The 27,380-nt window shown below is 38.6% G+C and overlaps 1 protein-coding gene across 1 annotated transcript; it reads right to left on the reverse strand.

The window, feature by feature from the left end:
- Positions 1 to 329: 329 nt before the first annotated feature.
- PI15 (peptidase inhibitor 15) lies at positions 330 to 27,009 on the reverse strand. Its single transcript, XM_023920864.2, has 6 exons — positions 26,699 to 27,009; positions 25,797 to 26,138; positions 10,646 to 10,764; positions 10,295 to 10,427; positions 10,009 to 10,124; positions 330 to 6,269 (listed from the first exon to the last, which is right to left on the reverse strand). The coding sequence occupies exons 2-6, from the start codon at positions 26,067 to 26,069 to the stop codon at positions 6,134 to 6,136; spliced, it is 777 nt and encodes a 258-aa protein (XP_023776632.1). The 5' UTR covers positions 26,070 to 26,138; positions 26,699 to 27,009; the 3' UTR covers positions 330 to 6,133.
- Between the last annotated feature and the right edge of the window lie 371 nt (positions 27,010 to 27,380).

A 27,380-nucleotide genomic window follows, 5' to 3' on the forward strand; every position in this document is an offset into this window, starting at 1 on the left:
TTCTGTGGATATCTCCTTGGTCACAGTTCAGATTTTTCTTCTTGGCCAGAGGCAGATAAGAAAATATACCCTGAACACTAATTCTGATGAAGAGTTCCATCTCTCAACACCAAAAGATAGGCTCCTATCCATATGGGTGGATACATCGAGACAGATTTCAAGTACATCATGGAGCTCCGGTGTAAAGCATATGTACTTACATAAATATATTCAAACTGATTTAAAATTCAGTTTAGATCTGTCCTTTACTGTCTCCCTGAAAACTTGTCTTTGGGGTACAAACGGAAAAAAAACAACGAAAGATGTCTCAAAACAACATAAACTGTAAATATTGATAATTTTACTTATTTATTTAAATGCATAGATGCTACAAAATAGATCAAAATGATGTACAGTTTCATAGCATTAGAAGTTGAAACAGGGGTACAAATTTATATCTCAGGTATAACATATATATAGAGTCATATGACAACACAAATGATACATTGGTAAGTTCACTGCAACACGTGTTAGACAACAAGCTTTCTTCTCCAAAAAAACCAGATACAACCCCACCCACACAATTATCAAAAAACCTAAAGAAAAATGAAAAAATATAATGTGAGGGGGAAAGAGCATTTCACTCTATAAACACTGAACATTTTTTTTGACATGGGTTCAGATAAAAAAGCATAGAAATATACTTATTTCCAAATCCCCAGCATCTTTAAGCCTCAGAAAAATCTTCCCTTGTTGCACACAGAAAAAAGCATCTGTAGAAGGTTTGTGTCTTAAATGAACCCTGCCTTTAAGCACCATTTCAATTACAATAGAGCGCCTTACATGAAACAAAGCTTTTTAACTCCTAAGAGCTATTGATTCCAATATTACCACTCACTCTTCAGGAAAAAAATTATTACTTTAAACATCACATCTAAGATACTTCCTGACTTACAGGATGGTCTATCAAAGCTGTAGTGAGTTAGCAGCATGATGAACAGACAGTGATTTGAATGACAATTGCTGTTGTGAGCTAAACATATAACCTGAGAGAGATTCCCTCTCTTTCCTGCTGGCCAAAATAACCCTAAGTATAATTTATATGCATTTTCAGTATAAGGCACTTTAAAAAATTTACAATCTTATTACCCAATGATAATGTGCCAAAATCTTCTTCAACTCTGAATTTTGTCTTTTGGCAGAAAGAGATAATGAAATGAAACCATTTCAGTCTGGATTTTTCACATATCACGCTCAGGGGAACTCTGCAGAATGTGGATAACAATCAAAACTTTCTATCTCTTCCACTGACTTGTGTGAATTTAAAAATGCAACACCTTGTAATTCTTTTCTAACAGAAAATAACTCGACCCTGAGGGAAAGTTGGGAAATTAAGTCTAAACAGAAAGAAAGTATTCAAATTACCAACAGTAATCAATTTTGTTTATAATTTCTTGAATTAAAAAGATAGGCTGTTGCCCACCTGTTGAATTAATCAGATGGGTAATTGTTACTTTTTCTTAATTTTTTCAACTGTTTTCTATTGCAAGAAAGCAGTTTGAGAAGGTTATTGCTATTTCAGGCTTCTATTGATAAAATTTCAACATTCTGCTTGCAAATTTAAACAAGAAGAATTTGTACACTTTGGGACCACCAGATCAATTATGTATGATCTGAGAAGCAGAGCATACAAATTTTCAATTCTGCAGTTTTAAAAAAGCACCACAATCATTTTGGGTGCTTGGATTCCAAGATCATCTCATTTTTGAATAGGAAAACAAGAGTTTTATCTTGAAAATTTAGCAATAATGGGCAGATTGCAAGAGCAATTTGGGCCTTTAAAATTTTATTAGGGATCATTACATTTTAGTATCTGAGTAATGAGGCCTCCCACACCCTGGTTTTTAAGAACTATATCTGACTTAACACTTCTAAAAATTCTCCTGACATCTGAATAACTCTGTTTTACCTCATACTCATAAAATTCTGTATGTTAGGTAGTCACCAGCTAATAAAACTGTAATTGTGTTCTGTACTTAAAAATCATGTAAAACTAAGAAATGGAAGAGCTGTGCACTGCAACTCTTTTCTCAAAGGAAACAGACAAAGTCATGTCTCTAAAATCAAGGCAAAAACTTTAGATTTTCATTTGTTTTCCAAAAATCCTAAAACCTCTTGGATTCCTATGTATATGGGTAGTGGCATTCTCACCCACAAGAGGGCATCTATGTTTGCAACCTGATCCTCAGAGAAAATGTATTAACACATATATCTACCCACCTATCCACCCACCTACAGACATAGATATGGATATAGACACAGATATATTTCTGCGCAATCACAGTAATTTTGCTCTGGGAGGTTTCCTCTTTCAAAGCCACACGGTATTTCCCAGTATTAATAGGGCATGGCATATGAAGTCTAATTTTGCTGTTCACAAAGCTCTCATGGAATCCAATTTTTCATTCCTGCAGAAGTTATATTAGAACTCCTCCTGTCTTTCACTGATCAAACTCACCTCAAATACGGAGGGAAAAAAACTGATCTCAAAGAACAGATCCCAAGGATAAGTGTGCAAGGTCAAGCCCAGGTTTTCTGAAGTCATTTATTTTTCAGAGAGACGATCTGGAATCTGAGTCTAAAACTTGCTCAGCATCAATCTGAAGTCATGACTCTCAGAGGTCTTACTCTCCCCATAATTTGTTCCACAGGCACTTGCCTGTTGTGATGAGGGGAGGGTACTGTTTGTTTTGGTTTTGAACTGGAATACATTTTCCTCTCTGATGCACATAAAACTCTTATTAGAGCCTGAAACAGCCATAAAAAAGGAACTCTGAAAGCAAATCTGACCTGGTGGTAAGTTATATGTTTAGCTGAAAAAGATTTCACAAACACTGAGTTCATATGGTAATATTTCCACAAAAAATAATCTGTAACTTCAGCACCAGAACACAGAGGTTAGCACCAAAAGGTATCAACTGCTACCCATCACCTTAGATGTTTAAATGAGGCAAAAAGTCACAAGCAGGTATTATTATAAACAGCTGTACTCAATAATTAATTACAGAAATTTTGTTATATGTAATTTTTACTCTTATGCATCTCACAGTATTTTGACCAAAAATAATTTTTGCCTTATTTTAACTTCTGCATATTTTTACAATTTTATATTTAGAACAGAAGTCTGAGCTAATTTCTGTCTTTAAAGGCACACCCCTCTACTGATAAGAAATTAGTACCTCAAGGCCATCAGAATAGCAACTGGAGTTGGTTTGCCTCAGCATGGCCTTGAACTCTTCAAGCTCAGCATGTATTAGAGCTGCCAAAGACATCTGAAGTCTTCTGCACATTTCAGTGCTTTATCTGTAGCAGCACTTGGTGTCAGGTAGTCAGGCAGGAAGCACTGGCACTGGCAATCAAAATAGAGCTTTACTGGCATTGTCATTACCTGGCCCAAGAACAAAAAGATAATAGAAATTGGGGCAATTCAAATGGGCAATACAGAAAGGTCTTCTACTCTTAAGTGGAGATTTCATGTGGCAATCAAATTCCTGAAGATCTGTAATCCTCTCTGTTAAATGAAAAATATTCAGCTAATGCTTGAGTGCTTGTGGCTGGTTTTATCAGGAGCTGCTCGTATGAAATAGCTTATTTCCAGATCATATTTTGCTGCTGTCAATTACAGTGTGATTACAATATTTAATCCCTAGCACCATTATGGGATGTTGTGAAAAAACCTGTATACCTGTTTGTTAAATGCAAAGTTTTCTATATTCACAGAAAACAAAATATTCCACAAAATCAAGGTATTTGTAGCAACTTAAAAAGTAACAGATATGATAACATATATATACCCGTGATAATAATTTCAGCTGAATTACAGAATTATAAATTAATTTACAATGTCTAGTCCTGTTTGGAAAGTGTACCATACAACATACAAGTTGCAAGTTTCAAAGTGCATAGTCATTTATTGTTAGACCTACTGTTGAAGGCTCCATGGCTTAACCTGAATTTTTTCTTATGCTCTGCTTCCTATTTGTACTTAAAATAAAAATACATGAAAATGGCTAGATGCACTGCTTTAACTGTGCTGTCTTTACCACTGCATAAGAAGATTTCTTATGCAGACCAAAAATGCATTTTTCACCTGCATCTTTGTCAAAAACTATGCTGGCTGAGGGGCTAATGACCCACCAAGTAGTTTTGTCTCACTCATTTATTTCAGTGTGTACACAGATAATGCAAAGAGGTTGTCTTTCACTCCCAAAATAGGACTGGCTTTTACTCTGCCAAAGTATTTGTCCGATTGAGTACTGTTCAAGTCCAAACTCCTTTGAAAACAAAAGGAAAAATGTTTATATTGTGTAAGAGTTAGTAGAAATTACAAAGAGATATCCTTTTACAACATGGACACATCTAAAGGTAATATACCTGTCTAGTTCTTGACCTATCAGATACAGAAGTGTCACTGACCAGAAGTATCTGAAGAGCCATAAATCAGCTGCTGATGTTCTCTGAGGGATCAGAGTTTGGACATATAGAGAAGGGCTGCTACATTTCATACACTATACTGCCTGTTACAGATACCTTGCTGGAGAGAAAGAATAACTAACGTGAAGAATTCTAATTCTCATCTTTCTTTTTATATCACCAGCATGTTACTTCATTATTCTGGTGACAGACTGTCTCAAATACCCTAAAAAGACCGAATTAGTGATTTAAAGATGCATACATATGTAGCTCTAGTAAAATTATCCTGTTGTTCCACTTGCTCTACTCAGTATTGCTTTTCAATGTTCAAAAATTTCAGAGGTCTAAATGCAGCAGTGCAAGCAGACTAAACATTTATATTTAAAGTAGGGTACATTCTGCCATGTAACAAAATTCAAGGCTATTTCAATTATCTAGTAATAGTGGCAGACATTGGATTTCTTCCTTTTAATAATCTGGTTTTCAAGAAAAGTACCTGTATAATAGTTTGGGGTTTTTTTTTTTGTTTTAATGTCTCTACTAGGAACCCATAAGGCATTCAGGTTTTGGCAGAAAGTTTTTGGCAGATTTGGTTTTTAATACTGGACATGGATATTTTCAGGAAATAGTGCAATAAGTTTTTAATGGGCACTGGCAATCACTTTAGAAATTTGGAATTTTTGCAAATCTATATTGAATTTTAAAGCTCCCTAATGTCTTTTATTTAGAAACCTTCCTATCTATTTTTAGGTCTGATCTCTCCTGATTCTCAGCTGAATTTCAGTCAAAGGGATAACATATATACCGGTAAACTTAAAGTGTAAAAAACACTATGGATGTCATGCATTGATGTATATTGCTTTGTAGCAATATATTTCTTCCTGTAAAAGAATAAATATAATCCTGCAAAGCACCATTATAGAACTATGGCTGTGTTCAGAAATACAGGAAGGTAGAGTCAAGCTGCACTGTTATACCAGTATTTTTGAAGTGATGTAGCAGTCTATCTAGGTGAGACTTTAGGCATGTGAGTTAACAGCCACTGCATCTTAGTCAGTGTGGTTCCTCATTCCTTTAATATTCCTGTCTGCACACAGACATGTGATAGCAGCAGCCATGTGCTGAACTCTTGAAACACCATAAATGAACTGATGCTGTGCATGAGGTAGGTAATATCCTGCAGTTTCTCTTGCACATATGTTTTCCTCTGCTCAGTGTCCCATTGACATTGCAGGTGAAAGCACAGGTGTAAACAGGAGGAACCATCAGGAGTGCGAGGACAATTTGTTGCTTTGCATGTCACACTCCATTTTTAAAGCACAGTATTAAACAATGACCCTTCTCTTTCTAGAGCTATTATTTTTTAAAAGAAGTAATATTCTACTTTCTGATGTGCTTTTAATACAATCTAATCTTCAGGAAGCTACACTTGCTAAGATTAAAATGAGTTTGCTCTCCTTTAACAAAATGTTAATCTAAAAGGGATAATGCAAGCCTTAAATCCCAAAGTGTTAAAACCGAATTATACTGTACTTTGAAAGCTAATTATACAAAAGCATACAAAAAGAAAATATCAGAGTATTATTACAATATCTCTCTATATATAATATGTGCAAAATTCAATACACAAGGTTCTTGTTACTCATCTGTGGGTATTCTTTAAAATAATGTTAACCTTAACTTATTTAAACCAGTATAAGTAGTTTGATGTTACTCCTGGGAAACAAAGATTGTCAATACAAGAACCTCCATAGCTTGGAGGACAAGTTGAACATGGAACTCCTACTTTATAGGGTGCTTCTCCAATCCAATTCCCCCTGAAAATAAAAAATGAAAAATAATGCTTAATAATTTCAGAGTGGAAGAAAAAAATCATTAAACCATACTTGTTTTGAGTGATTAAAGTTAACGTCTCCACTGATATCCCATAAACATGACATTAGTTTATTTCTGTAGTTTACTGATAAGCATTGATCTAGCAATTCCTAAATAAGAGCAGGAAAATGACCATGTGAATCCAGGCCAGTAATATCCATTCCATATCCTTTAGTCTCAGTGGTGCAGTCCCAGTCCTCTTGCTTTTGCTACAACCAAGTGATTTTTGTTTCTCTGATCCCATGACAGAGTATTTTTCACTAGAGGTCTATATTTACAAAAAATAGCAAAATAAGCATTGGTGCAAGGTTTTCCTTGAGCACATTTTTGTCTGGCAGTTATCTTAGAAGCTTGTGCTTGGAAGATGGAAAAACAAACCAAGTGAAACCATACTATTAGGTTGCACCACCCTAGGTTCACATTGTGAAGCTCTGAGGCTGAATTCATTACTAGAGAAAAGGCGATGTTAAAAACTATTTGCACCAGTAATATATTAAAAAGGAACTGGATTGGGGAATTTCCAGAGGCCTGACAGATGCAGGTGAGAGGAGAAGGAGGGCTTCTGTCTGATGGACAGAAGTGCACAACAGACCCTAGGGGGGGAAAGGGGTACAAAGTCTGGAGAGTGATCATACGAAAAGAGGCAACTCTGAAACATGTAGAAACATCTGAAAAACACATCCAGACTTTTAGGGGTTTATATAAACCACAGACTTTTAGAGAATCATGTAACACTCATGATGTAGGCAGAAAGTTAAAATTAGATTTTTATTTAAATGTTATGTCTCACAGAGCAGAGAGCTTTCCTTTAGTTTGCATGTGACGTGGAATAGCAGTGAGTAATGCAATTATTTATGAAACATTTTGTCATCCCCCACCTCCCAGCCAGTAACACTGAATCAAAAGCCCTGGTCTAGGTTGTGCCTTGGAAGAAAGTAGGAATCTCAAGTAATTTGCTCATTCTTACTTCTCTTCCAAATGGGTACAGCAGACTAAGTGCTCAGGAAAAATATGTAGTCTGATAACAGATATGGAAATTCAGAGTTTGCTGAAAACTGCTTTCTGCTTCATTTTCTGTGCAACACATGGTGGATTTGTGTTAGATAATCTGGGGCCTTACTAAACTGCAATTATCCTTCTCAACTTCAGGGGGTTTTCACTCATTTCAGAAATATAAATATTTTTCATTGTTACAGCATGGCACCAGTGAAAATTACTGGAGTTATAAATATTAAATCTTTGCCAAATTCCAATCTTAGTAACTTAGATTGGGGCTGCAATATTCACTCTCTTCTTTAGAGGAGTTTCTGATGTGCTAGTTGCTCAGGACAGAGATGTTACCGAGTGGCAAAAAGACTTTAAAATGTCTGTGCCCAAAGACTCCAAGCCCAATGTACTTAATTAAATATAGAAACACAAACTAGGTCCAGGGAAGACTGCTCAGTGTAATTTTTGTGACCCTGCAAGAACTAGATGTGACAATCATGATTCTACTTCCCGTGACTGAAAGGTCTACTCAAAATCTCACAGTGAAAGAGCTTGCAACTTCAGGCTTGGTTTGCTGTTTGAAAAGCTGTGGGACTTCTAGACTCAGAAAATATAAAATGTCATTAATTCATTGCTACCTGATACACAAATACTAAATCAGTTTCCAAAAATGCCTAATGTATAAATCCATTTTATTCCTATATATGAAAATAAATATTCCAGAAAGTTTATAATTTTTAATTTTTTTTTTCAAAATAAGATACATAAAAGTTCTCTTAGAAACTTTGATTTCATCTTGTCCATGTTGTGGAGCTATAAGTCAGATACAGTTTTTTGCTACCAAATTTTTGTTCCTTCACATTCATTTCTTACCATCCTTTTCCAGTAAATACTAAATACAAAAGGATAGGGAAATCTCCTTGATTTCCAAAGGTGGTTTTTTTCCCCAAGTAAACTTACGAAATCCTATCTATTTTTCAGTTGCAAAACCTTTAAAAATTCTTTTACTCATGTAACAGCTAGAGTAATGACATATTCTTGCATATTCTTTACCACAAATGGACCTGTGCCACCAAGAGTTTATGGAAAACATGCTCAATTAATTATACTCAGGTTCCTATACAGAACTATGTCTTTGCCTAATGCACAGTCAGAGAAAGCAGCCACTTACACTGTCTGTGCGGCTTCGGCAACAGTGGTGCAAACCAGACCGCAAACTGGAGCTCAGTCTCCCAGAGCCACACTTCACTGACTCATTCTGCACCCAAATGTAAGCCTGGGATGATGTCTAGGAAAATTAATTTCTGCATTTCAACCTAACACAAGCCTCTGTAAGTTATGGGATATAGGGCCACCTATGGGTGTCTATGGCCTGTATTTTAACACACCCTAATAAGAAAGGCAAGATGAGATAGATTGGCACACATGGAGCTTATATGGAAGCAATGCTAAGGATTATGTGGCATGGTCATAAGCAAAGGTATCCTGTGGGCAATGACATGTATCACAGAATGAATCACAGAATGGTTTGGGTTGGAAGGAATCTTAAGGACGAACTCATCCCAACCTCATTGCCACAGGCAGGGAACCTCTCACTGGACCAAGCTGTGGCTGCTCACAATCCCATCCTGTCTGGTCTTGAATACTTCCAGGGATGGGGAGTCCTCAACCTCTCTGGGTGAACTGTTGCAGTGCCTCACCACCCGCACAGTAAAGAATTTCTTCCTAATGTCTAATCTAAACCAAGCCGCCTTAAGCTAAGGCCATTCCCTCTTGTCCTATCACTACATGCCCTTGTGACAAGTTGTTCTTCAGCCTTCTTATAAGATCCCTTCAGGTACTGGAAGGCTGATACAAGGTCTCCCTGGAGCCTTCTCTTTTCCAGGCTGAAGAGCCCAAATTCTCTCATCCTGTCTTCATAAAAGAGGGATTCTAGCCCCGATCGATTTAGTGGCTCTCCTCTGGATCTGCTCTAGCAGGTCCATGTCCTTCTTGTACTAAGGACCCCAAAACTGGATGCAGCTCTCAAGGTGGAGAGCAAAGCAGAGGAGGAGAATCACCTGCTGGGTACATCTCTTTTGATGAAGCCCAGGAAACGGTTGGATTTCTGGGCTGCAAGCGTGCCCTGGTAAGTCATATTGAGCTTTTCATCCACAAACACCCCCAGGTCCTTCTCTTCAGGGCTGTTATCAATCCATTCTCTACCTAGTCTGTACCTGTGCTTGGATTAACCCAATCTAGCTGTGTTTGGCCTCACTGAATTTCATAAGTGGCAATGAAATTTTACATAGACCCACCACCCTGTCAGTAAATCAAGACCCTGATTTATGGTGGGATTGCTTACCTGAGGAAGCCTAATTCATCTCACCTATGTATAAAAGAGTGAAGAAACAAGGAATTCAAAGTAAAGTAAAGTCAGCACAAAGAAGGAAGAAAAAAACAATAATAAAAAAAATAAAAAAAAAACTAGTCTTTTGTTCTGTTCCACACACATCAAGTTGATTCTTTTTCCTCCTTGTATACCAAAGTCATACATTTCTGTATGTTCAGATGGAAGGCTTGAACAAACGAGCAGCCCACAGAAAAAAAGCACAAATAGAGGTCATGCTGCAGAAAAAGGAGTAAGCAGTCCTATGAGAGGACCAAAAACATGCACAAAGTATAAAAATAAACAAAAATAAGAGAGCAACTCACTTTGGGGCATAGTTGCATACCAAGTAAACAGCTCGCCGCCAAACAGATCCCCAGACGTTCATATTGTGGCATGTGTGGATTGCGCAGCCTATACGATTGGAAGTGGCCCAAACCATCTGAATAAATATTTATCATTGGTGAAGTCCAAATTGAAAAGGAATATACATATACATTTATTTATAGATACACACATACATTTAATTGAGAGAGAGGGTTATAAATACATCATAGGAAAGTCCAGTTTTTGGACATGAGTTTTGGAATAGAGGAAAATAATTTATATAACCTGTGTGTAATGGGTGCACATGGGTCCGTAACATCGCATCGGGCACCTAGGGTTGCAGTCTTGAGGATAAGGGAAAGCATAATCCTTCACCTCATCATACCAAGGCTTTACCAGCTGGAGAATAGATCGATACCTGGGTTTGTTTAAAACACAGAAAGAAAAACGTGTCATTTTAGATTTCTCCTCGCATCACTAGGGGTAGAGTATCAAGTAATAACAATCTCAAGCCAAATGAACACTGACAGATACAGAACACAGAATACTGGATGAAACTTGCATCAGTCCAACATCTGGATCTCAAAGACTGTTCAAAGGTTGACAAAATAATTGCTTTGTAAGGTATCTTCTTACCTTCCAGTTCTTACAGACAGGTTCTGGCCCAAAAATCTCAGAAGATAGGAAGGTCCATGGTCCCAAATGCATGTAGCAGCCCAAGCCTCAGCAGATTTGGCAAGAGTTTCATCCCAAACCTGACAAAATAATGTATCCTTAGCAGTAGAACAGAAAAGAGCAGATAATGATCATAGTACTAGAACAAAATAAGCAAGTACCTTAACCCACAAATATACTATCGGAACACATCAGATCTGGAAACAAGAAGGGAACTGTGGAGCAGCATGTACAGAATCCAGCGGGATTTGCCCTATTGCTGGACAGAATTCCTGCCCACATCATTCAAGGAAGCCAAGTATTCCAATCTCTCCATTTTTTTTCTGGAAAAGCCCTTCACCAACCAGGCATTTTCCTACCTTCCCTTCTGTGTTGATGAGATCCATGTGTGGAAAGGAGTGAAATGTTGGCTGGGACTCAGATAGAAAGTAAAGGAGAGGAACACAAAAAAGAAAAAATCAGCATAGGTATTACATACCCCACATAACTCCAACACACTTGAAATAAGATCTCAGCAATATCTATAGCCAGAGACAATGTGTTTGGCAGCTCTTCATATTTGAGGTCACAAGGTCAAGAAAGGGATTCCACAAAGGCAAAGACTATGGGTAGTTTCCAGGTGCAGTATGGATTTCACTACTTTATTCTGCACAGGAACTGGCATTGCTCACTGCCTGATATAAAAAGATAACAGCTCTGTAAGAACAGAAAATTGACTTAAGTTCTCCAGTGTTTGGAACATGACAAGTGAACCTAAACACTGTCTCCTTTATATGCTTTTCCTGCTCGATTACACATCTGATTTGTAACTCTGCTGTTCTCTCCACAGCAAAACAGGTTTGTCTCAGAAATAATGGAGATATTGGCAACAGAACCTACTGCACCACTAGAACACCCGATAAAAAATACCTCACTGTTACATTACAAATGCACACAAAACTTAGTATAACTTAGTGTTTTAAGGGATACCCAAGTAGGCTGTAGATTCTGGAATTACATGTATATTTGGAATACCTTGAGTGGAGTGTTTAGGTGCAGAATAGTTGCAGTGAATTGCAAGTAGAAAGGCAGAACAGAACGTGGTAAAATTGCCTATGTAGACCATCAGTGCTTTTTAAACACAAACACAAACTCATACTTCTTGAGTGGCTATGAAATAAAGAGTATCCTCTCTGAGGCATGAAATAAGAGGCAAAGTCATAAATAAACTTACAAAGAATAAAGTGGTCCACATCACAAATATCTTCTATACTATGAGGTAATAATTATTTCTAACACTGAATTTAGTTTTAATTTCACAAACCTGAAGAGTGAAAAACTGATAATTGACTAGAGCAATAAATCATGCCCTAACTCTAGTACTTTGTGAAATTTCGCTTAGTGAGAAGGACAAAATTTAGTAACTGTTATGAAATGGCTAGACCACTGAACCAAGCTTTTGTAAATATGGAGTGGATAAGGTACTTCCTCAATTAAAGGTGAAGAAGCACAACAGAGACCAGTAAGGCTCCTTAACACAAATCATTTTCCATTCAAGCAGAACCATCTTAGGGATGGTAAAATGGGTGGTGCTTAAAGCAGAGAAGATTTATTTTACACCTGTTCAGAAAATTTTCCAGAACAAAGTCAAAGCAAATTTCTACTACAAGGACACAAGACATGTTTCTTAAGAAGCATGCTCTTCAAGCCAGGGAACACTTAGACTTCAGCTCTGAAAAATTATGGGAGTTTCTTGGAGGAGTTAAGAGATAAAAAATCCAAAACCCAGGATATGCTTACGGCTTAAGGCAAAGAAAACTGTGCATAGACGTTTCTTCTGATTTGTATCTCTGCCATTAAGCTTACTAGCTGCATGTAGCCAGCGTATAAAAAACCCTGTGGTACAGCAGTGGTCCCAAAAAGAGGGCTTAAAGAGTAGGTACAAATATAAGAGAGTGCCTGGGGAGTGTGCCTGAGAGGCTGGGGCCACAGCCAGCGTTTGGAGCCTGCCCAGGCCCAGGGGAGCAGAGGAGCTCACGGATCCAGCGCGTGGGTCCAAACACAGCTGCCTGGTGTGCATCCATACGGGGCTGCTCTGCCAGGACTGTGACACCCCATAAACACCCTCCTTTGCTGGGATTAATCACGCTTCTGGCAGGAGTGCTCCTGCCAGGAGGCTGAACATGAGGTTTGCGTGCTTGCTCCCAAGTGACCTGTCTGCACTCCCACAGTAATCTAAACGTGTACTGTATTCGCACAAACAGCGCCAACATCCTGACTTCCACCCAGCACATTTCTGTGTACTCAACTGCCTTGCAAAACAGCATGTTAGGTGCTTGAAAGAAATGTGAAGGACTAGGTTTTCACAATTAACACTCTTTAAACTAGGCATAGGCCCTGCCTGGGACAGTGAGGGCATTTCTAGTTCACTTTTGCTTCTCCTCAGCTTCACTTCTGGTTATCAGAAATCATCTGCAGCATTGGATTGGTAAAACTTTGGGGTATTGTTTCAAACTCAGTTAAAATGTTGTGAGTTTGTCATGTATAGTACACTCTGCTTTCCATTGATCCCTCTCTGGACACATTAAAGTTTTGGCAAACATAAAAAAAAATATAACAAAGAGAAGGAAAATAACTATTGACTAAGGAATAAGGTGGTGGGGGAAGCATATACGGCATCTTTAAATTTCCTCCATTCTTTCATTAGCAGGCTGGTGGAAAGTCTCTATAGAGACTCTTACTGCTATGTAACTCACCTTCCTTATTTTATTTATTTTGTTTTATCAGATGAAAAGGTGGTCTCAGTCCTTCTATGACTAGATCTAGATGATCACCAGAAGAAAAGAATGCATAAGGGAGACCTTATAGAATCTTTCAGCACCTGAAGTGAGCCTACAAAATAGCTGGAAAGAGACTTTTTGCTCTGGAATCAAGTGATAGGACAAGGGGGAATGGCTGAAAGCTGAAGGAGGCTTGGTTTAGATTAGACGTTAGGAAGAAATTCTTTAGTGTGTGGGTGGTGAGGCACTGAAACAGGTTGTCCAGAGAAGCTGTGGATGCCCCATCCCTGGAAGTGTTCAAGGCCAGGCTGGATGGAGCTGTGAGCAACCTGGCCAAGTGGCAGGTGCTCCTGCCCATGGCAGGAGGGTTGGAACTGGACGATCTTTAAGATCCCTTTCAACCCAACATATTCTATGATTCTATAAAAAGGCAAACAACTAATATAGGCTGAAGGTGAAAAATACTATCTCATAACAACCCAAAATATTGCAAGAGACTGTGCCATTAATTCGCCCTTTCAAAAAAAAGTCTGATCCTGAGTCCACAGTTGTACTAATTTTTACCACAGTTCAGTGTTTTGGGTATGTAGCAGTGAAAAGACATTTGGATTCTGAAGCCATGTGGCTTCATTGTTGTACACAGATAAATAGCATACCAAGAAATGCAAATATAGCCTAAAAAGAGAAACTGAAGTAACTGAAAGTGAGAGGGACAGTTTCTGTACAAGGAGTGTAACTTTTCTCTAATAAACCCTTTTTCTCTGTTTCTGCTGCTTTTTTCTATCTTTCTTTTTTCTGTATCTTTCTTTTTTCTCCTGGCTTTCTCAGTCTCCTTTGGACTGAATTCTTTTGGGATCTTCCCTTTTGGGGAGTCCCACTTATCTCAGTTCTTATGATTTGAAGAAAACTCCCAGGCTCATTAGAATCTTGTTTCTAGTGTTTATTAGAAGGTCATTACAAAACCTGGCAGGTCCACCCAGACTGATTGCACAAGCTCAATTCACCACAACCTGGCTCATTTTGCTCTGATAGTACAAAATGGCCCCAAACCATGCGGTCTCTTCACCTTCATATCTATTTTTACCCTATTAACTACAGACAAATGTATTGCTATTATATCTTAACAAATAAGTTTTCTATATCTACTTACATAATTAAAACTGTGACTAAGTCTAAACCAGTCATTCTTTGTGCTCCCAAAAACTGCAGAATCATGAGAAAGAAGAACTAAAAACTACACCCTTTTTCCTCCATCTTTACTCCATGTGTGAAACCCCTCTAAATTCTATATTTTTCACCTCAGTGATATATTAAACATTTTTCTACTTAATCTCTTACAAATCTTGGTTTTCTCAGGGATATTTGGAAGCCCTTCTGTCAATAGCAAATAGGATGGATGCTTTTTTAGATAATAGAATAAACAAAGAAATGCCACTGTGTTTCTGGACTCCTACAAGGAGAAATTAAAAACTCAAGCTAATTAACAAAGAATTTTAAAGAAACAGAGTAATAAACAAAATAACAAACTCTGACATATGAGCAATCATATTCCTATTAAACACATCTGATAAAGCTGCCTGACATGAACAAAAAACTGTAAAAGAGAAAAATGAGAAAAATTTCCATACTCAGCGGGTTAAGATCTAAGAAGGTGACTCATCCTGAAATGCTGATCATGCAAACTCCCAGTGCCAAACTATGATCCATCCACTCCCTGGGGACAGCTAATCTTCATTTGCTGGGTTTCAAGTAGTTGAAGAAGTCACCTTCTATCCAGTATAAAGATCCCACCCAAACTCCAGATCACTGATTCGGTCCAGCATGGAAACCTTCCCACTTCTCAGCTGGGTCAAACTGAGCTACGACAGAGTTAAAGCATGTCACCACATTTCCACTGACAACTTGAAACGAACATCCTTTGGCCAATTTATTTTTCTTTCTTGAGCCAAAGATTATTTTCCTAGAAAGCTCTCTGACTGTGCTCTCTGTATTGCTCCCTGCAAAACAACACTTCCAAACTACATCTCACTTGAAAATTGTCAAGAGGACTGAACACAAGGAACAAGACAGTGCTTCTACATGGGGAGTCTCAACACCTAAGACTATTTCATGAGGCAGCTCTGGGCTGTTCTCTGCACCCACACAGCATGTGTTTGCTGAGAGTTAGGAGTAAGATCTTAGCATTAATAAAGTCAGCAGGAATTTTGCCAGTGAGCCAGAATTTCATCCTCAATTTTGTTTGTTTCCCTCTGCAAACAAATAGTAAAATATTTAATCCCCAAAATGTGTAATAACCAATAGAGAGTAAAACAAAATCTCTTTCATGTTGAATGTAGTTTCTTGAAGCCCAAAAAGTGGGAATCCTTCACCAAGGAAAGCCTTTTAATATTGTGGATTACAGTTCCCTCATACATTCCTTTTTTTATAGCTTCCATAGTTTCCATAACGGTCTCGCAGTTGTTCTTAGACAATTTCCATGTAAAAAGGATTAAGTTGTCCTCTTGTGCTAGGTCAGAACAGGAGGTCCTGGTCACAACTATGTTCTTAGGTATTAAAACAATGGTGAAGCTGAATAAACATTCTGATGATGAAAAAGAAAAGAAACAACTACAATATTACAAAGAACTGTACATGACATTTGTTGAAAAATAATTGGCTGTTCCCTTCCTACTTTGATACCTATGTTTTGAGGAATTGCATACATAACAATTTTTAACTATAACTTGAACTTAGGAACACAGTTTTGCTCATTTTCATTGCAGGCAGAATTGCAGTCCTCAATCATTACAGCTCAATCAGTACAGCTGAAGTGACAAACACCGGGTAGAGATGTAAACACAAATCCAGCCCAAACAGGTGAAGCTGACTGTTTTAACCAATCCCTTCTGCAGCAGCTTCTTTAACAAAGTGCAGCTACATGAAGAGATGGCAAATGAAATACAGGGATATGCAATTTGAAGAGTTGCATGGTGAGGCTGCTACATTTTGAAGCAATAAAAATGGCAATTTGTTTTCCAGTCTTGGCATCTTATTTTTCCTTTATATATGTTTAGTATGGATTCATATTAGTGATATTCAGATTGTTATTTCACGCAAACCAATCTACAGCAATTCTTAGGCTGCTCAGAAAGATGGCCAGTATGACCTTCTTTTAGCATGATCAATTAAAAAATTAGGCATTCTACCTCAAACATATTATTTTACTCTCCAGTAGCCCCCTGCTTCTCTTTGTTTGCCTAGCTGAAGATCAAAAGCTCTTACTTCCAGAATGGCAGCAAGTGAGAAAGAAGAAAAAACCTTGGCTCAAGCAATTTCTTCCTCCGATAAAAACACTGTGAAGCCAAGGGATGAAATCCGACATGTCCAGTCCATCTGTGCAGCTGCATTCCACAGCTGCTCGTGCAAGTCCCAGAGAGGATTAGCAGATGTAGGCTGCTACCCTCCAACACACAGGTCTTGTCCTCACGGGTCACTCAGCCTTGCACTGCTCACACCACTTGCGCGTGCGGTGGCTGTCTCAAATCCCACAGCAGCGTGCAGGGCACACAGGAGTCCTCTGCTCCCCTTCTCTTTCATATAGCCAGACTTGTAGTATTTTCAGGTTTCCTACTGAAACTTTCTGTAGGACCCCCCACCATGTCCACTACCCCAAATCTGGCAGAAAGCTTAATAAAACAACCCAACAGCCCTTCTGCCTGCATGCTTTTACAGCCAAATGATTGAAAGAGCCTCGTCTTTTTGCTCTCACTTTTTTCAATACATACTGTGTGATGAAAACATATGAGCTCATTGGAACTTACAGAGAGATGTCACAAACTTTATATATTTATTTAGGTTCTGAGATCATTTGGACTCTAGACTCTCCCCCTCTAAGAATATGATTTTTTTCTTTAATCTCAACAGCCACCTGTTAAAAATTTATGTATGCATATTGTAATTGGTGCCTACCACATATGCAAGTACTTTCTCACATGCAGTAGGTAATAATTAGAAAGTTTACACAGAAAATTGCCAGTCTACCCTCTGGAGAAAAATATTTTGATGGGAATCACAGTTCTGTATGTCATTCTTTTGCAAATAAATGGAGGGCTAATACATCAAGCTCCTTGTCCAACAACCCACTGCAACTCAAACTAAAACTGTGCAATGTTTTATAGTAAATTTACTCTCATATATCCAAACCCCCAAACATGTGAGTCACACTTCTGAAGAGCTCAGTATTAGAAAGTCTGGCTTAATCCAGGCATCACCGGACATATTCCCAAGAAACCTCAGTGCCAGAAATACTTTCCTTATGAAAATTCAAGTCTGTGTTTTACATAGGAGTTTATATTCCTGGGTGTCTCTGTGGTACAAACACAAAGTGCTATAATTTGAAGTTTTATCGCTGTTAGTAGTCAATGTTTTTTTCTTCTAAAGGTTGTCTGCACATCATTTCATGTTTGGCATCAGGCTTTTAGACAACAAGAAATAAATAAAATTGGTATGCTGTCAGATTTAATAACAATAAACTTCTCTGATATGCTATTGTTTAGCTTTTGGAAAAGTTAAATAATGCAGCTATATATCTTAAAATATTCAGTGCTTTTTTAACCTACTGCAGGACATATTTTAATTGGCAGCAGCTTATCTTAGAAGTGGTAACAAAAGGACCAAACTCTAGCTCCATGTCACCCCGACAATTGGTCAGAACTCTGAAAAGGAGTGTGTCTGACCTCTTTCATTTTAAATATGATCAGAAAAAATTATATTTTTTTAGAAACACAAAATGTGAATGAAAATGTATTTGTTTTGTTGTGTTTCATTCCTCTTATATATAGAAAAAAATCTACACTTCACTTTTCTTTGTTACTAACCACTGAAGCTTTCCATCAAAAGAAAAACTGTTCTTAATTTCCTTAAAAGTTTTCAAAGAAAATACTTACTATTTTCTAAGTAGCTCTAGCTGAAAGATATGGCAGCATGACATAAAAAAAAACACATAGAAGCTCCTTCTTTCTGTAGAATAAAGAATAAGAACAATAGTTCTTTATTCTCAGAAGAAGAAAGCTCAATTTGATTCTTTCTCTTGATACAGATTAACAGATATCACTGACAGATACCTAGATGTGCAAAACCAGTTCATTCTCAGTTTCATTAACACAGAACTCAAATCCCATCCCAGGTCACCTGCAGATGCATTCATATAAATCTGTAATAGACTACTTATCTTTCCAGGTAGAAAGAGGAGAAAAATGTTGAGAGATTTAAGGTTACTATCATCTCCATTCATGTATGAAACAAAGTTCTGTGTACTTTGGATCAAGATTCTTGTGAAAAATGCCCTGTCTCTGTTTTTAGCCAAGAAGTTCAAGAGGTGCTACATTTAATAATAAAGGAATGTCTAATTCCGAGGCCTCTGGGCAGGCTGCTTTTCTATCTGAGACTTTACTAAGTTGTTTTTTGTTTGTTTAAACTCCTAGAAGGCTCTCTGCTCATACTAAATTTAAATAATGTAAATATTCTTTTCTAAAACACCATCAAGATGGATCTTTTAAAATTGTTATGCATAAAACATTGGAACAGAGCTCTAGTACCAAAGCAAGTTGAACACAGTCATTCTTTTCCACAAAATTTATCAACAACAGCATTTTTGAAAGAAGTTTTTCAGACTTTTCAAGGAGTGCTTTCCAGGAAGTGTCTTTTCCATTTAACTCTTGAACGCATCTTCTACCATTCACTCTGAACATAACAGATGGATTTTGTACTTCTTATCGGTAACATCCACTTGGATTTGACCCTAGATGCACACTAGTTACTAGTTACTGAGACTGGCTTTCCTAGCTTTCTGTCAGTGAAACTGCTGGAAAAATGGGCAACACTCTACATCTCAGTGACAGCCAAGTAGTTCAGTGCTGCATTATTGACGGTGGTGCACTAGGAAATATGTAAGTGGCTAAACTCACCTCTGAGGCAAAAGAGAGCTAGGTAAATCTATTATGCTCAAATTAGCAGAAAGTAAGCTCCATTTACTCCTGCTTTCTCTCAGCTTGCTGCCAGTTGCCATGTTGTGCCTCCACTGCAGAAAAAGACTGAGTATGATGTAAAACAACTGCTTCCTTTCCAGGTTGTGATGCAGACAGATGGCATTAACTGTAGCCATGTGAACCACAGCAATTCCCTCCATATTATTCTAATTTCCTGAGAGGATCACTATTGCAGAATTCATTTTCCCATGATCTTCAGACACTCCTGGTGCTGGGTTATGGTATTAGGCAGAAGGGACATACTCAATTTTATAAACAAAAAAATGAGTGGTAGGAGGCACAAACTGGAAACAGTAAACACATTCCAGCATTATACCCCTTCCTATTTGTTCTTACCTCACTTGTGAACTCCCAGCATAGAGCAAGCTAAAAGCCATGGCAGACTGGGATAGGAAGCCCACACTGGGGAACCCCCAAGCATCTTCAGCTCTCATCTGCCAGAAGACTGGGGTGGACTATACTTACGTTCATTTTGTCCTCTGGCATGATGAAAAGCCTATCAAGAACTTTGTACCCTGACATGTCATCTGGTTACTTTATTTCAAACTTTACCATTCTGGATTTAAGGGAACAAGGCTACTGAGTGGAAAAAGTAGGCTGCCAGTAACTTCTACAGCAAATTCTTCATTGCTTTATGTCAGTTGGGTCTTTAGACATGCACAGTTAAAATGATGGGCCTAATCTTCTTTGACATCTAAGGGTCTTGTTCACCAATTTAACAAAGAACTGTAAATGGAGTGCAACTGTAATTCTATCCAATATGCAGAAGTATTGTAATGGCATGCACATGCAAATTAAGGAAAGATAATATGTGTCTTAATGCCAAGAAAACTATCAGTAAATATGTAAAGGGTAATTTTTGAAATGAAAAAGCATAGAAATTCTATTGGCAGTTTAAAAATGCATATAAAGATTAATTATCTGAGGTTTAGAGGGAAATATTTAGGTTAGACATTTGGAAATAATTTCTATTCCTAAGGTAAAGTATTTGCCAAGAGATGTGACTGAGACAGCATCACTATATGTGTTCAAGAGCAGACAAGATGAAAACCATATGTATGTAATGCAGAAGGAAGTCCTGCAACAGGCCAGGGATAAAGTACATGAATTAAGAGACTCCATCCAACACATTAGACATAAATCTTGAAGGAACTAGCCCTGCAATCCTTACTCACAGACATGTATGATTTCAGTGGGACCATGTAAATAAGCCAGGGCAAATGACTCAAGAACAAAATGTCCTTAAAGATTTAGAATGGTCTGTAAGAAAATATAATGAAAACAGTAAATAAATAAATAAAAATAGGTAAACAGATTGAGAAGTTTATTTATCAGAAATGCTACTGAATTGGAGAAAAACCAAATTTGCTCCTTCCATGTCCATACAAAAGGCCTTTACTTTTACAAAGCAGAACTTTGGAAAACTTGAAGTAGGTTTGCTGGGTTTTTTTTTGGCTTTGTCTTACCCATCATTTACTGCATATTCACAGAATATTTTTAGGATCACCTTGACAGCAAAAGAATTTTATCAAGACTTTCAAACTTAGAAGTGAAATAAGGCAGTATTTGCATTTGTGAGCACTACCACACTTGTGTTTATACCTTCCTTCTTTGACCTGACTACAGAGGTTATCTGCAAATTTTCTGGGACAGGAAGTATCCAAATAAATCACCTCAGCAAAGACAGTCATTTCTGGGCCACACAAAGCACACGTATTTCCAGCATGACACTCATGGACTCCTTCACAGGACTACAGGAGCTTCTTTTGGAACACAATTACTTTTCTTATAACAATAGGTCGTTTCCTTTGTTTAGTCTATTACGGTCTTTTATGTGGATTTACTAGAAATTAATATGCTGAAGTTCTCCATTCTCTTCCAGTTCCTCTGCCATCAGCTCATGAGAAACACAAAATAACTTCTGGGTAGCTAAACTCGTTTCAGGATAGTCTGGAAATCTTTTACTACTTTGAGTTCTACAAAGTGAATCAAAGCAACAAAGTTCAAATAGGGGCAGATTTTCCCAAATATAAAAGTTTTATATTTCCCAAATATGAAAGTTACATATCACTGAACAAAAGAGAATTGAAACTGTGTCTGAACACCTTTGGTACATTGGCAGGCTCAAGTTTATCTAGAGCACTTTTTGCACTTAAAATCTTCGGACAGCATTCCACAAACTTGTTTTTGAGTATGCAATCCTGTCCTCTCTATTATACTTCAGACATGCTACTGCCAGTCCACTAATAACTGTGTGAGCCCATACTGGGCTCAGGACTCATCCTTGCCAAGCTAGCAGTGAAACTACCCATGGCTTGTGTTTTGCTACGGCTCTTCAAGGAGTTATTCAGATCACCTTAGAGAACTCTTAAATAAAACATATTTTTCTATTTTGCATGGGAATTCCATGGAGGCTGGTGTTCAGTGTTCACCAAGTGTTATATCAGTTACTGCTTCTGCATGTAAAGCTGTAAAGAGCATGTCTGTATGTAAGCACCTGCCCAACCAGCTTTTGCACAAACAGAGATGTAGGATACAACATAGACCATACAGACTTTGAAGAAACTGGCCTCGAGTGGGGGTGACTGTAAGAAAGGTAAACATAACTTCTAATCGTCATAGGAACAGATATTTAATGAATGAATGTTTTGGAAGCCTAAAGATAGTACCAATGCACACTAAAAGACATTTTATGAGACTCAGATTTCAGTTGGCAACATCTTGCAAATATTTACTGGCCCAACAAGTAGCTGAGTTGTTCCAGAAAGGCAACACAGGTCTCTATAGTACAGAATCAGCATTCAGGAAAAGGGATTTCTTTGTTCACATGCTTCCACTGGATCTACAGATGTACATACTTTTCATACTAGACAGCTGCTGGCAACTCTACACCTCATTTTTCTGAATCATGAATTTTATGGAATCTTTCTTCTTTCTCCACAAAAAAATATGCAAAGAGAAGTAGATGATTTTTACCTTTTGTCAGGCCAAAAGTACGGTGTTTTCTTTCTTTCTGCAGGTATGCCCTCAGCTTTTAAAGGACAAGCAAAGGATTTCTTAGGATGAGGAAGAAAAAGGTCCAAATTAAAATAAGGACTCATCAATCTGCATTATAGGCCTGCAAGTTCTTGTTCCCTTTCATTTTCCTTCACATATACACTGACTAGATTTGTACTTGTACAAAAGCTTCCAGTTGAAGGCATCAGCAGCTCCAGAAGCAGAACCAAAAGGAGGACTACTTCAAAGTCTAACACACTGGGTGCCAATGTCCCAACAAGAAGACTTACCAAAATGTAACTGGCATGAGACACACCAGTTTCTTTCACTGGGGACTGACACAATGCCTTCCCCATGATTGAATCCCCTACCTGCTTTCATGGGAGGCTGCATACAACAATAGGCTGGGACAGCACGCTGACCCACCTCTCCCAAAGAGAACTAAAACACTTCCCAGCTCGGTTTGAACTTCCCTGCCTAACCCATGTGCATTCAAAGCTGTTCTCCCAGACCTCTCATCCAAAGTCCTACAGTACATAAACCTTCAAGACAGTAAGGGCAAAGAGAAAAATGCCCAAGGAGTGTGAAGTATCGATGAATGCACTGAACATGGGAGAAGCAGACTGTATCAGGGAGAGGAACAGAATGTGTCAAGTAGAAAAGCCCCAGAAAAGGTTGGGTGTGGAAAACTGGAATCACAAGAACCAAACCATGCAGCCAAACCCTAAAGGGGTTTTATTTCCACCAGGGAGGTGGAAATAAAAGCAAATTGAACTACACAGAAGTGAGAATGTGATACAGTAATTAATGAGAAGAACAGCTCCTAACAGAATTAGGAAAAAAACAACAAAACACAATTTGCTATGACGGTGAAGAGAGAAAATATGAAAAAATATCTTTTTCTAGTGCTTCAAAACTGCTTCGTTTTTCTCTATTTCAACACACTTACAAAAGATTTCCACAATCTACTGCATCTGCAAGCAATTCCAGCTCTCTAACATGTGACATCCGTTTTAGTCATTGTTAGGGAAAATGGGATAGGCCACTTTCTTCACTACCCCAGCACTTTTCCATAGTATTCAGGAAAGGAACACACACTCTGTAAGGTTCTTTCAAGTACAAATGCATGCTGTCCGCTGGTAATGACAATGTGTTCATTCTCTTATTTATGAAAGTAAGTATTGAGAAACATAACATCTTTTTTCTATATAGCAGCAGCAACCTCATGTCTCTGTAAGATACAACAGATGCTGCACCACACACCGAAATTATTCAGACCAAAAAATGGACAAGGAAAATTCAGTTAATGATAATGGTATTTCCAGCCTTGGTATGGCTTACAGCACCATATCATCTTCGAGGCCTCCCTACCAAAATTCTTCTGTAGTCAGAGAGGTAAGAAGTTCCAAAGATGGCGCCATGACCACAACCCAGATGGCAGAGCACACCGTGTGTGATGCTGCTCACTGAGCATTTTTTGCTCTGTAGTTACATGAGACATACACAGACTTACACAATCTTAAAAGAGAATTGGTGGCAGAGGGGTGGCTGCCACTTGGGAATTCAAGCTCAAGTTGCACTCTGGATCATTTCCTACATAGCTTTAGGTGCTGATCTGAATTCTGCAGCATGAAGTCACAAAGTACTTTCAGACTGGAAAGCCAAATGTAAAAGAAAGCTTTCAGTCCTTGCACTTGACACTAGTGATGGGGCTGATCCTGCCAGGAACACAGGTGAATTTGAACAGCATGCCAGCTGTAAAGAGCATGACTTCAATCTTGATTTTGTATCCATGCTGCAGCAAAGCTGCAGCAGAACACCCACCAATATAGATAAAATCTTGGCAGTTTATGTATATGAGTTCATTAAAATAGATTTAATCCAGGAAACTTGCTTTCTATTTACAAGGTTTTTTTACTGAGCAGGCTAAGAACATAGCATGTACAAAACCCTTGGGAATATGACAGGGCGCTGGCTTCATTTAAGCAAACTGCAGGAGCACATTTCTAAAACACACAAGCCAAGCAAGGGTATGGTAGGCTGCCATTCCCTCAGACATTACAACAAAGTTTATTTATGCAGAATCAAAGGAAACATCAGTGGAGAGTACAGCAATGAAAATGATGACTGAGCTTGACTTCTGACCTCTCTGGTTTTTCAGTCTCTGACCTTTCCACTTAACCAGACTTCAAACTCAGCCTATGGTCTTCATCCTGCAAAATTCTGAGAGCACTCAACATTCTGAGGTGCTGTTGGGATGTGCTGAACAGATTATATGATGAAATACAGATTTAGGTAACATCTGCGATAGAAACATGTCCAAATTGTTAGTCCTTAGCTGCTACAAAGGAGGAGCTGTTATTACTGATATCCCCTTTTTATGTCAAGCTGCTGGTGTCCTGTTTCTCAAGCCTATTAACAGTCTGCTGTCATATGAGAACCTCTGGGACTTTAAGCATTTATTATGGTGCTGAAACAACTTGTCTGTACATTTAAAACAGTGTGAATACCCTAATCAAAAAAAAAAAAAAAATGAATTGTTGGATAACCTATGTTTAATATTAGAGCCACACATGCTTGCAAAGTTGGAACAAAAAGTAGCAAACACTGCTTTAGCCAGTAGTGCTAAGTATGAAATCACAGTGAATGTGTAACTTCTATCATACCTGCAGGAACAGGTATTTCCTAAAAGTATTTTCCAGTAAGTGGAAAATGTGCCTGTCACATAGTCTTTTTGAGCACATTGAAATCCTACATACTATATAAACATTAAAAGCAGCATTGTATTTGATGGAAAGATAAAGGTATTGGGTGTACACAAACAATATGCAGTAAGGAAAGTAAAACACATGAACAGGAGACAAACTGCATCAGATGAACTACCTTGCAAACACAGTCTTACCATATTGCTTACATACATACCATGTGTGAAATAAATTAGAAATGGTCACTGGGTATCTTTTTGCCCACATCAGGGCAATGACTTTCAGTGAAGTCCACAAAAACTATGTGGCTAATGATCAGCACTTCAAACACTTTGGTTCACATGTGATCACATTCTATTCCTCAGGCCAACAAGCAGTTAACTCACCACTTCACTTCATTGGGACTACACATGGAAATGAAAATTGAACAGGGCAAGTAAGAGTTCAGTATTTAGGTTTTGCTTGCTGAAGTTAATGCAGCTTGAAAAACATAAGGACAGAACATTTTAGTAAGCAGTAACAGATAAAAAAATTTATTTAGTTAACTAAACCATTACAATTTGTTTAAGAAAATCAGAGCACTGATTTACAGTTTGTTTTACTCTGAAATAAACAGTTCACTTACCATATATTCCATGTTGGAAGCAGGTGGGAAGACTTTGCCTCTGACTTGATTATGATAATCAAGAATGGCAATCATGTCATTCTGTGAAATGTAGCGCTTCCGCCTGGCTTTGGGAATTTTTGCAGAGTCCAGATGAGCTGCCAAAGCCGTCTTGATGTCAGTGAAATTATTGTCTGACAGGAATAGGTCAGTGGAGTTGGGTAACACTAATGCACTTGTTTCACAGAGAATGGAAAATAAGAGAGTACAACTGATTGCAGCAATTACTGTCATTTTGGGGCCAAAGGACACAGATAGGCCACAGAGGTACTCTGCTTTAAGTCAGGGCAGCAGAAAGCAAATCTGTAGAAGAGAAGATACCAAAGATGTGATTCTGTACATCTGGGTAGCAAGACAAAGTGAACTAGCAGGCTGCGACCAGAAAAATCATTTTGTCTGTCAGCTCAATCATAAAAACAATCCGGGCAGAACACGTGTTGCTGAGCAATTTTCAATAACTGTATTAAGTGATGATGGTCTTACTTTCTACAACACACCAAACTGTAGTATCATTATACCACTGACGACTGATGGTCAGAGCTAGTAGTATTCCTGAAACAGTGGCAGTGCTATCACACCCGATCAGTCCATAAACCACACTATAAATCTTAAATGGGGAGACTGCAAGAAACCTCACATCATGTTTTCCACTGAAAATTAAAAATACATCCTAGGTTATGCCTATCCCATAGGCATGGGCTGTTTTGACACAATGTGGCAGAGATAAATCAGTAGGCAAAATAAAACATAGACAGCATGAAAGCAGGACATCTTAGAAATAGCATTCAAATCTTAAGTTCACCAAATGTGATGAGCATTGATAAAACTGCATGCAAAGAAACTTACGGAACTGAATGGCTTACCTCAGGATATTATCAAGAAAAAAAGAACACAGTCTATTGTTCTCCCCGTATATATAGCACTCTCCTATGTGATGATATGAACCTTTGTGAAGAAAGTGTCTCTTATTACAACCCCCCAAAGAAGAAAACCGTGCTGGTTGTGAAGCTTGTGGCCAGAGGAGCCGCTGACAGCCTTTATATGTTGGAGCCGGTGTGAGGCAGCGCGGGCCGTGAGGCGGCGGGCCGCGCTCGGCCGGGCCGGGCGGGAGGGGCTGTGCCGAGCACCGGCCGCCATTGGGTGGCACCCCGGAGGGTGGGTGCTTTGGGGACTCGGTCACACCCCTCCCGCTGCAGCACAAAGGGCCGGCGTGCAGCGCTCTCTATTCGGCATTTCTTACCTTTTTTTTTTTATTTTTTTTCTTCTTCCCTCCGTGGCTGGTTTTTTTTTCCTCATTTCCCGAGCATCAGGCTGGCTCGGGAAGCGCTGTTTCACGCAGCCCCACGAGCCCGCACGGCGCAGAGTTTGCAAAGCCGTGTTTGCTGTCCCGGTGACAGGAAAAGGAACCCGTGCAACGCCGTGGCCCCGGCCCGGCCCGGCAGCAGCGCGGTGTGCCCGGGCCCCGCCGGGCAGCGGGCAGCGGCAGCCCGGGCCAGCGGCCCCGCTCCATCCATCGCCGGCACGGCAGCTGCCCGAGGGCTGCTC

The sequence above is a fragment of the Cyanistes caeruleus genome, chromosome 1 (assembly GCF_971803275.1).
Source record: "Cyanistes caeruleus chromosome 1, bCyaCae1.hap1.1, whole genome shotgun sequence".
NCBI classification, from domain to species: domain Eukaryota; kingdom Metazoa; phylum Chordata; class Aves; order Passeriformes; family Paridae; genus Cyanistes; species Cyanistes caeruleus.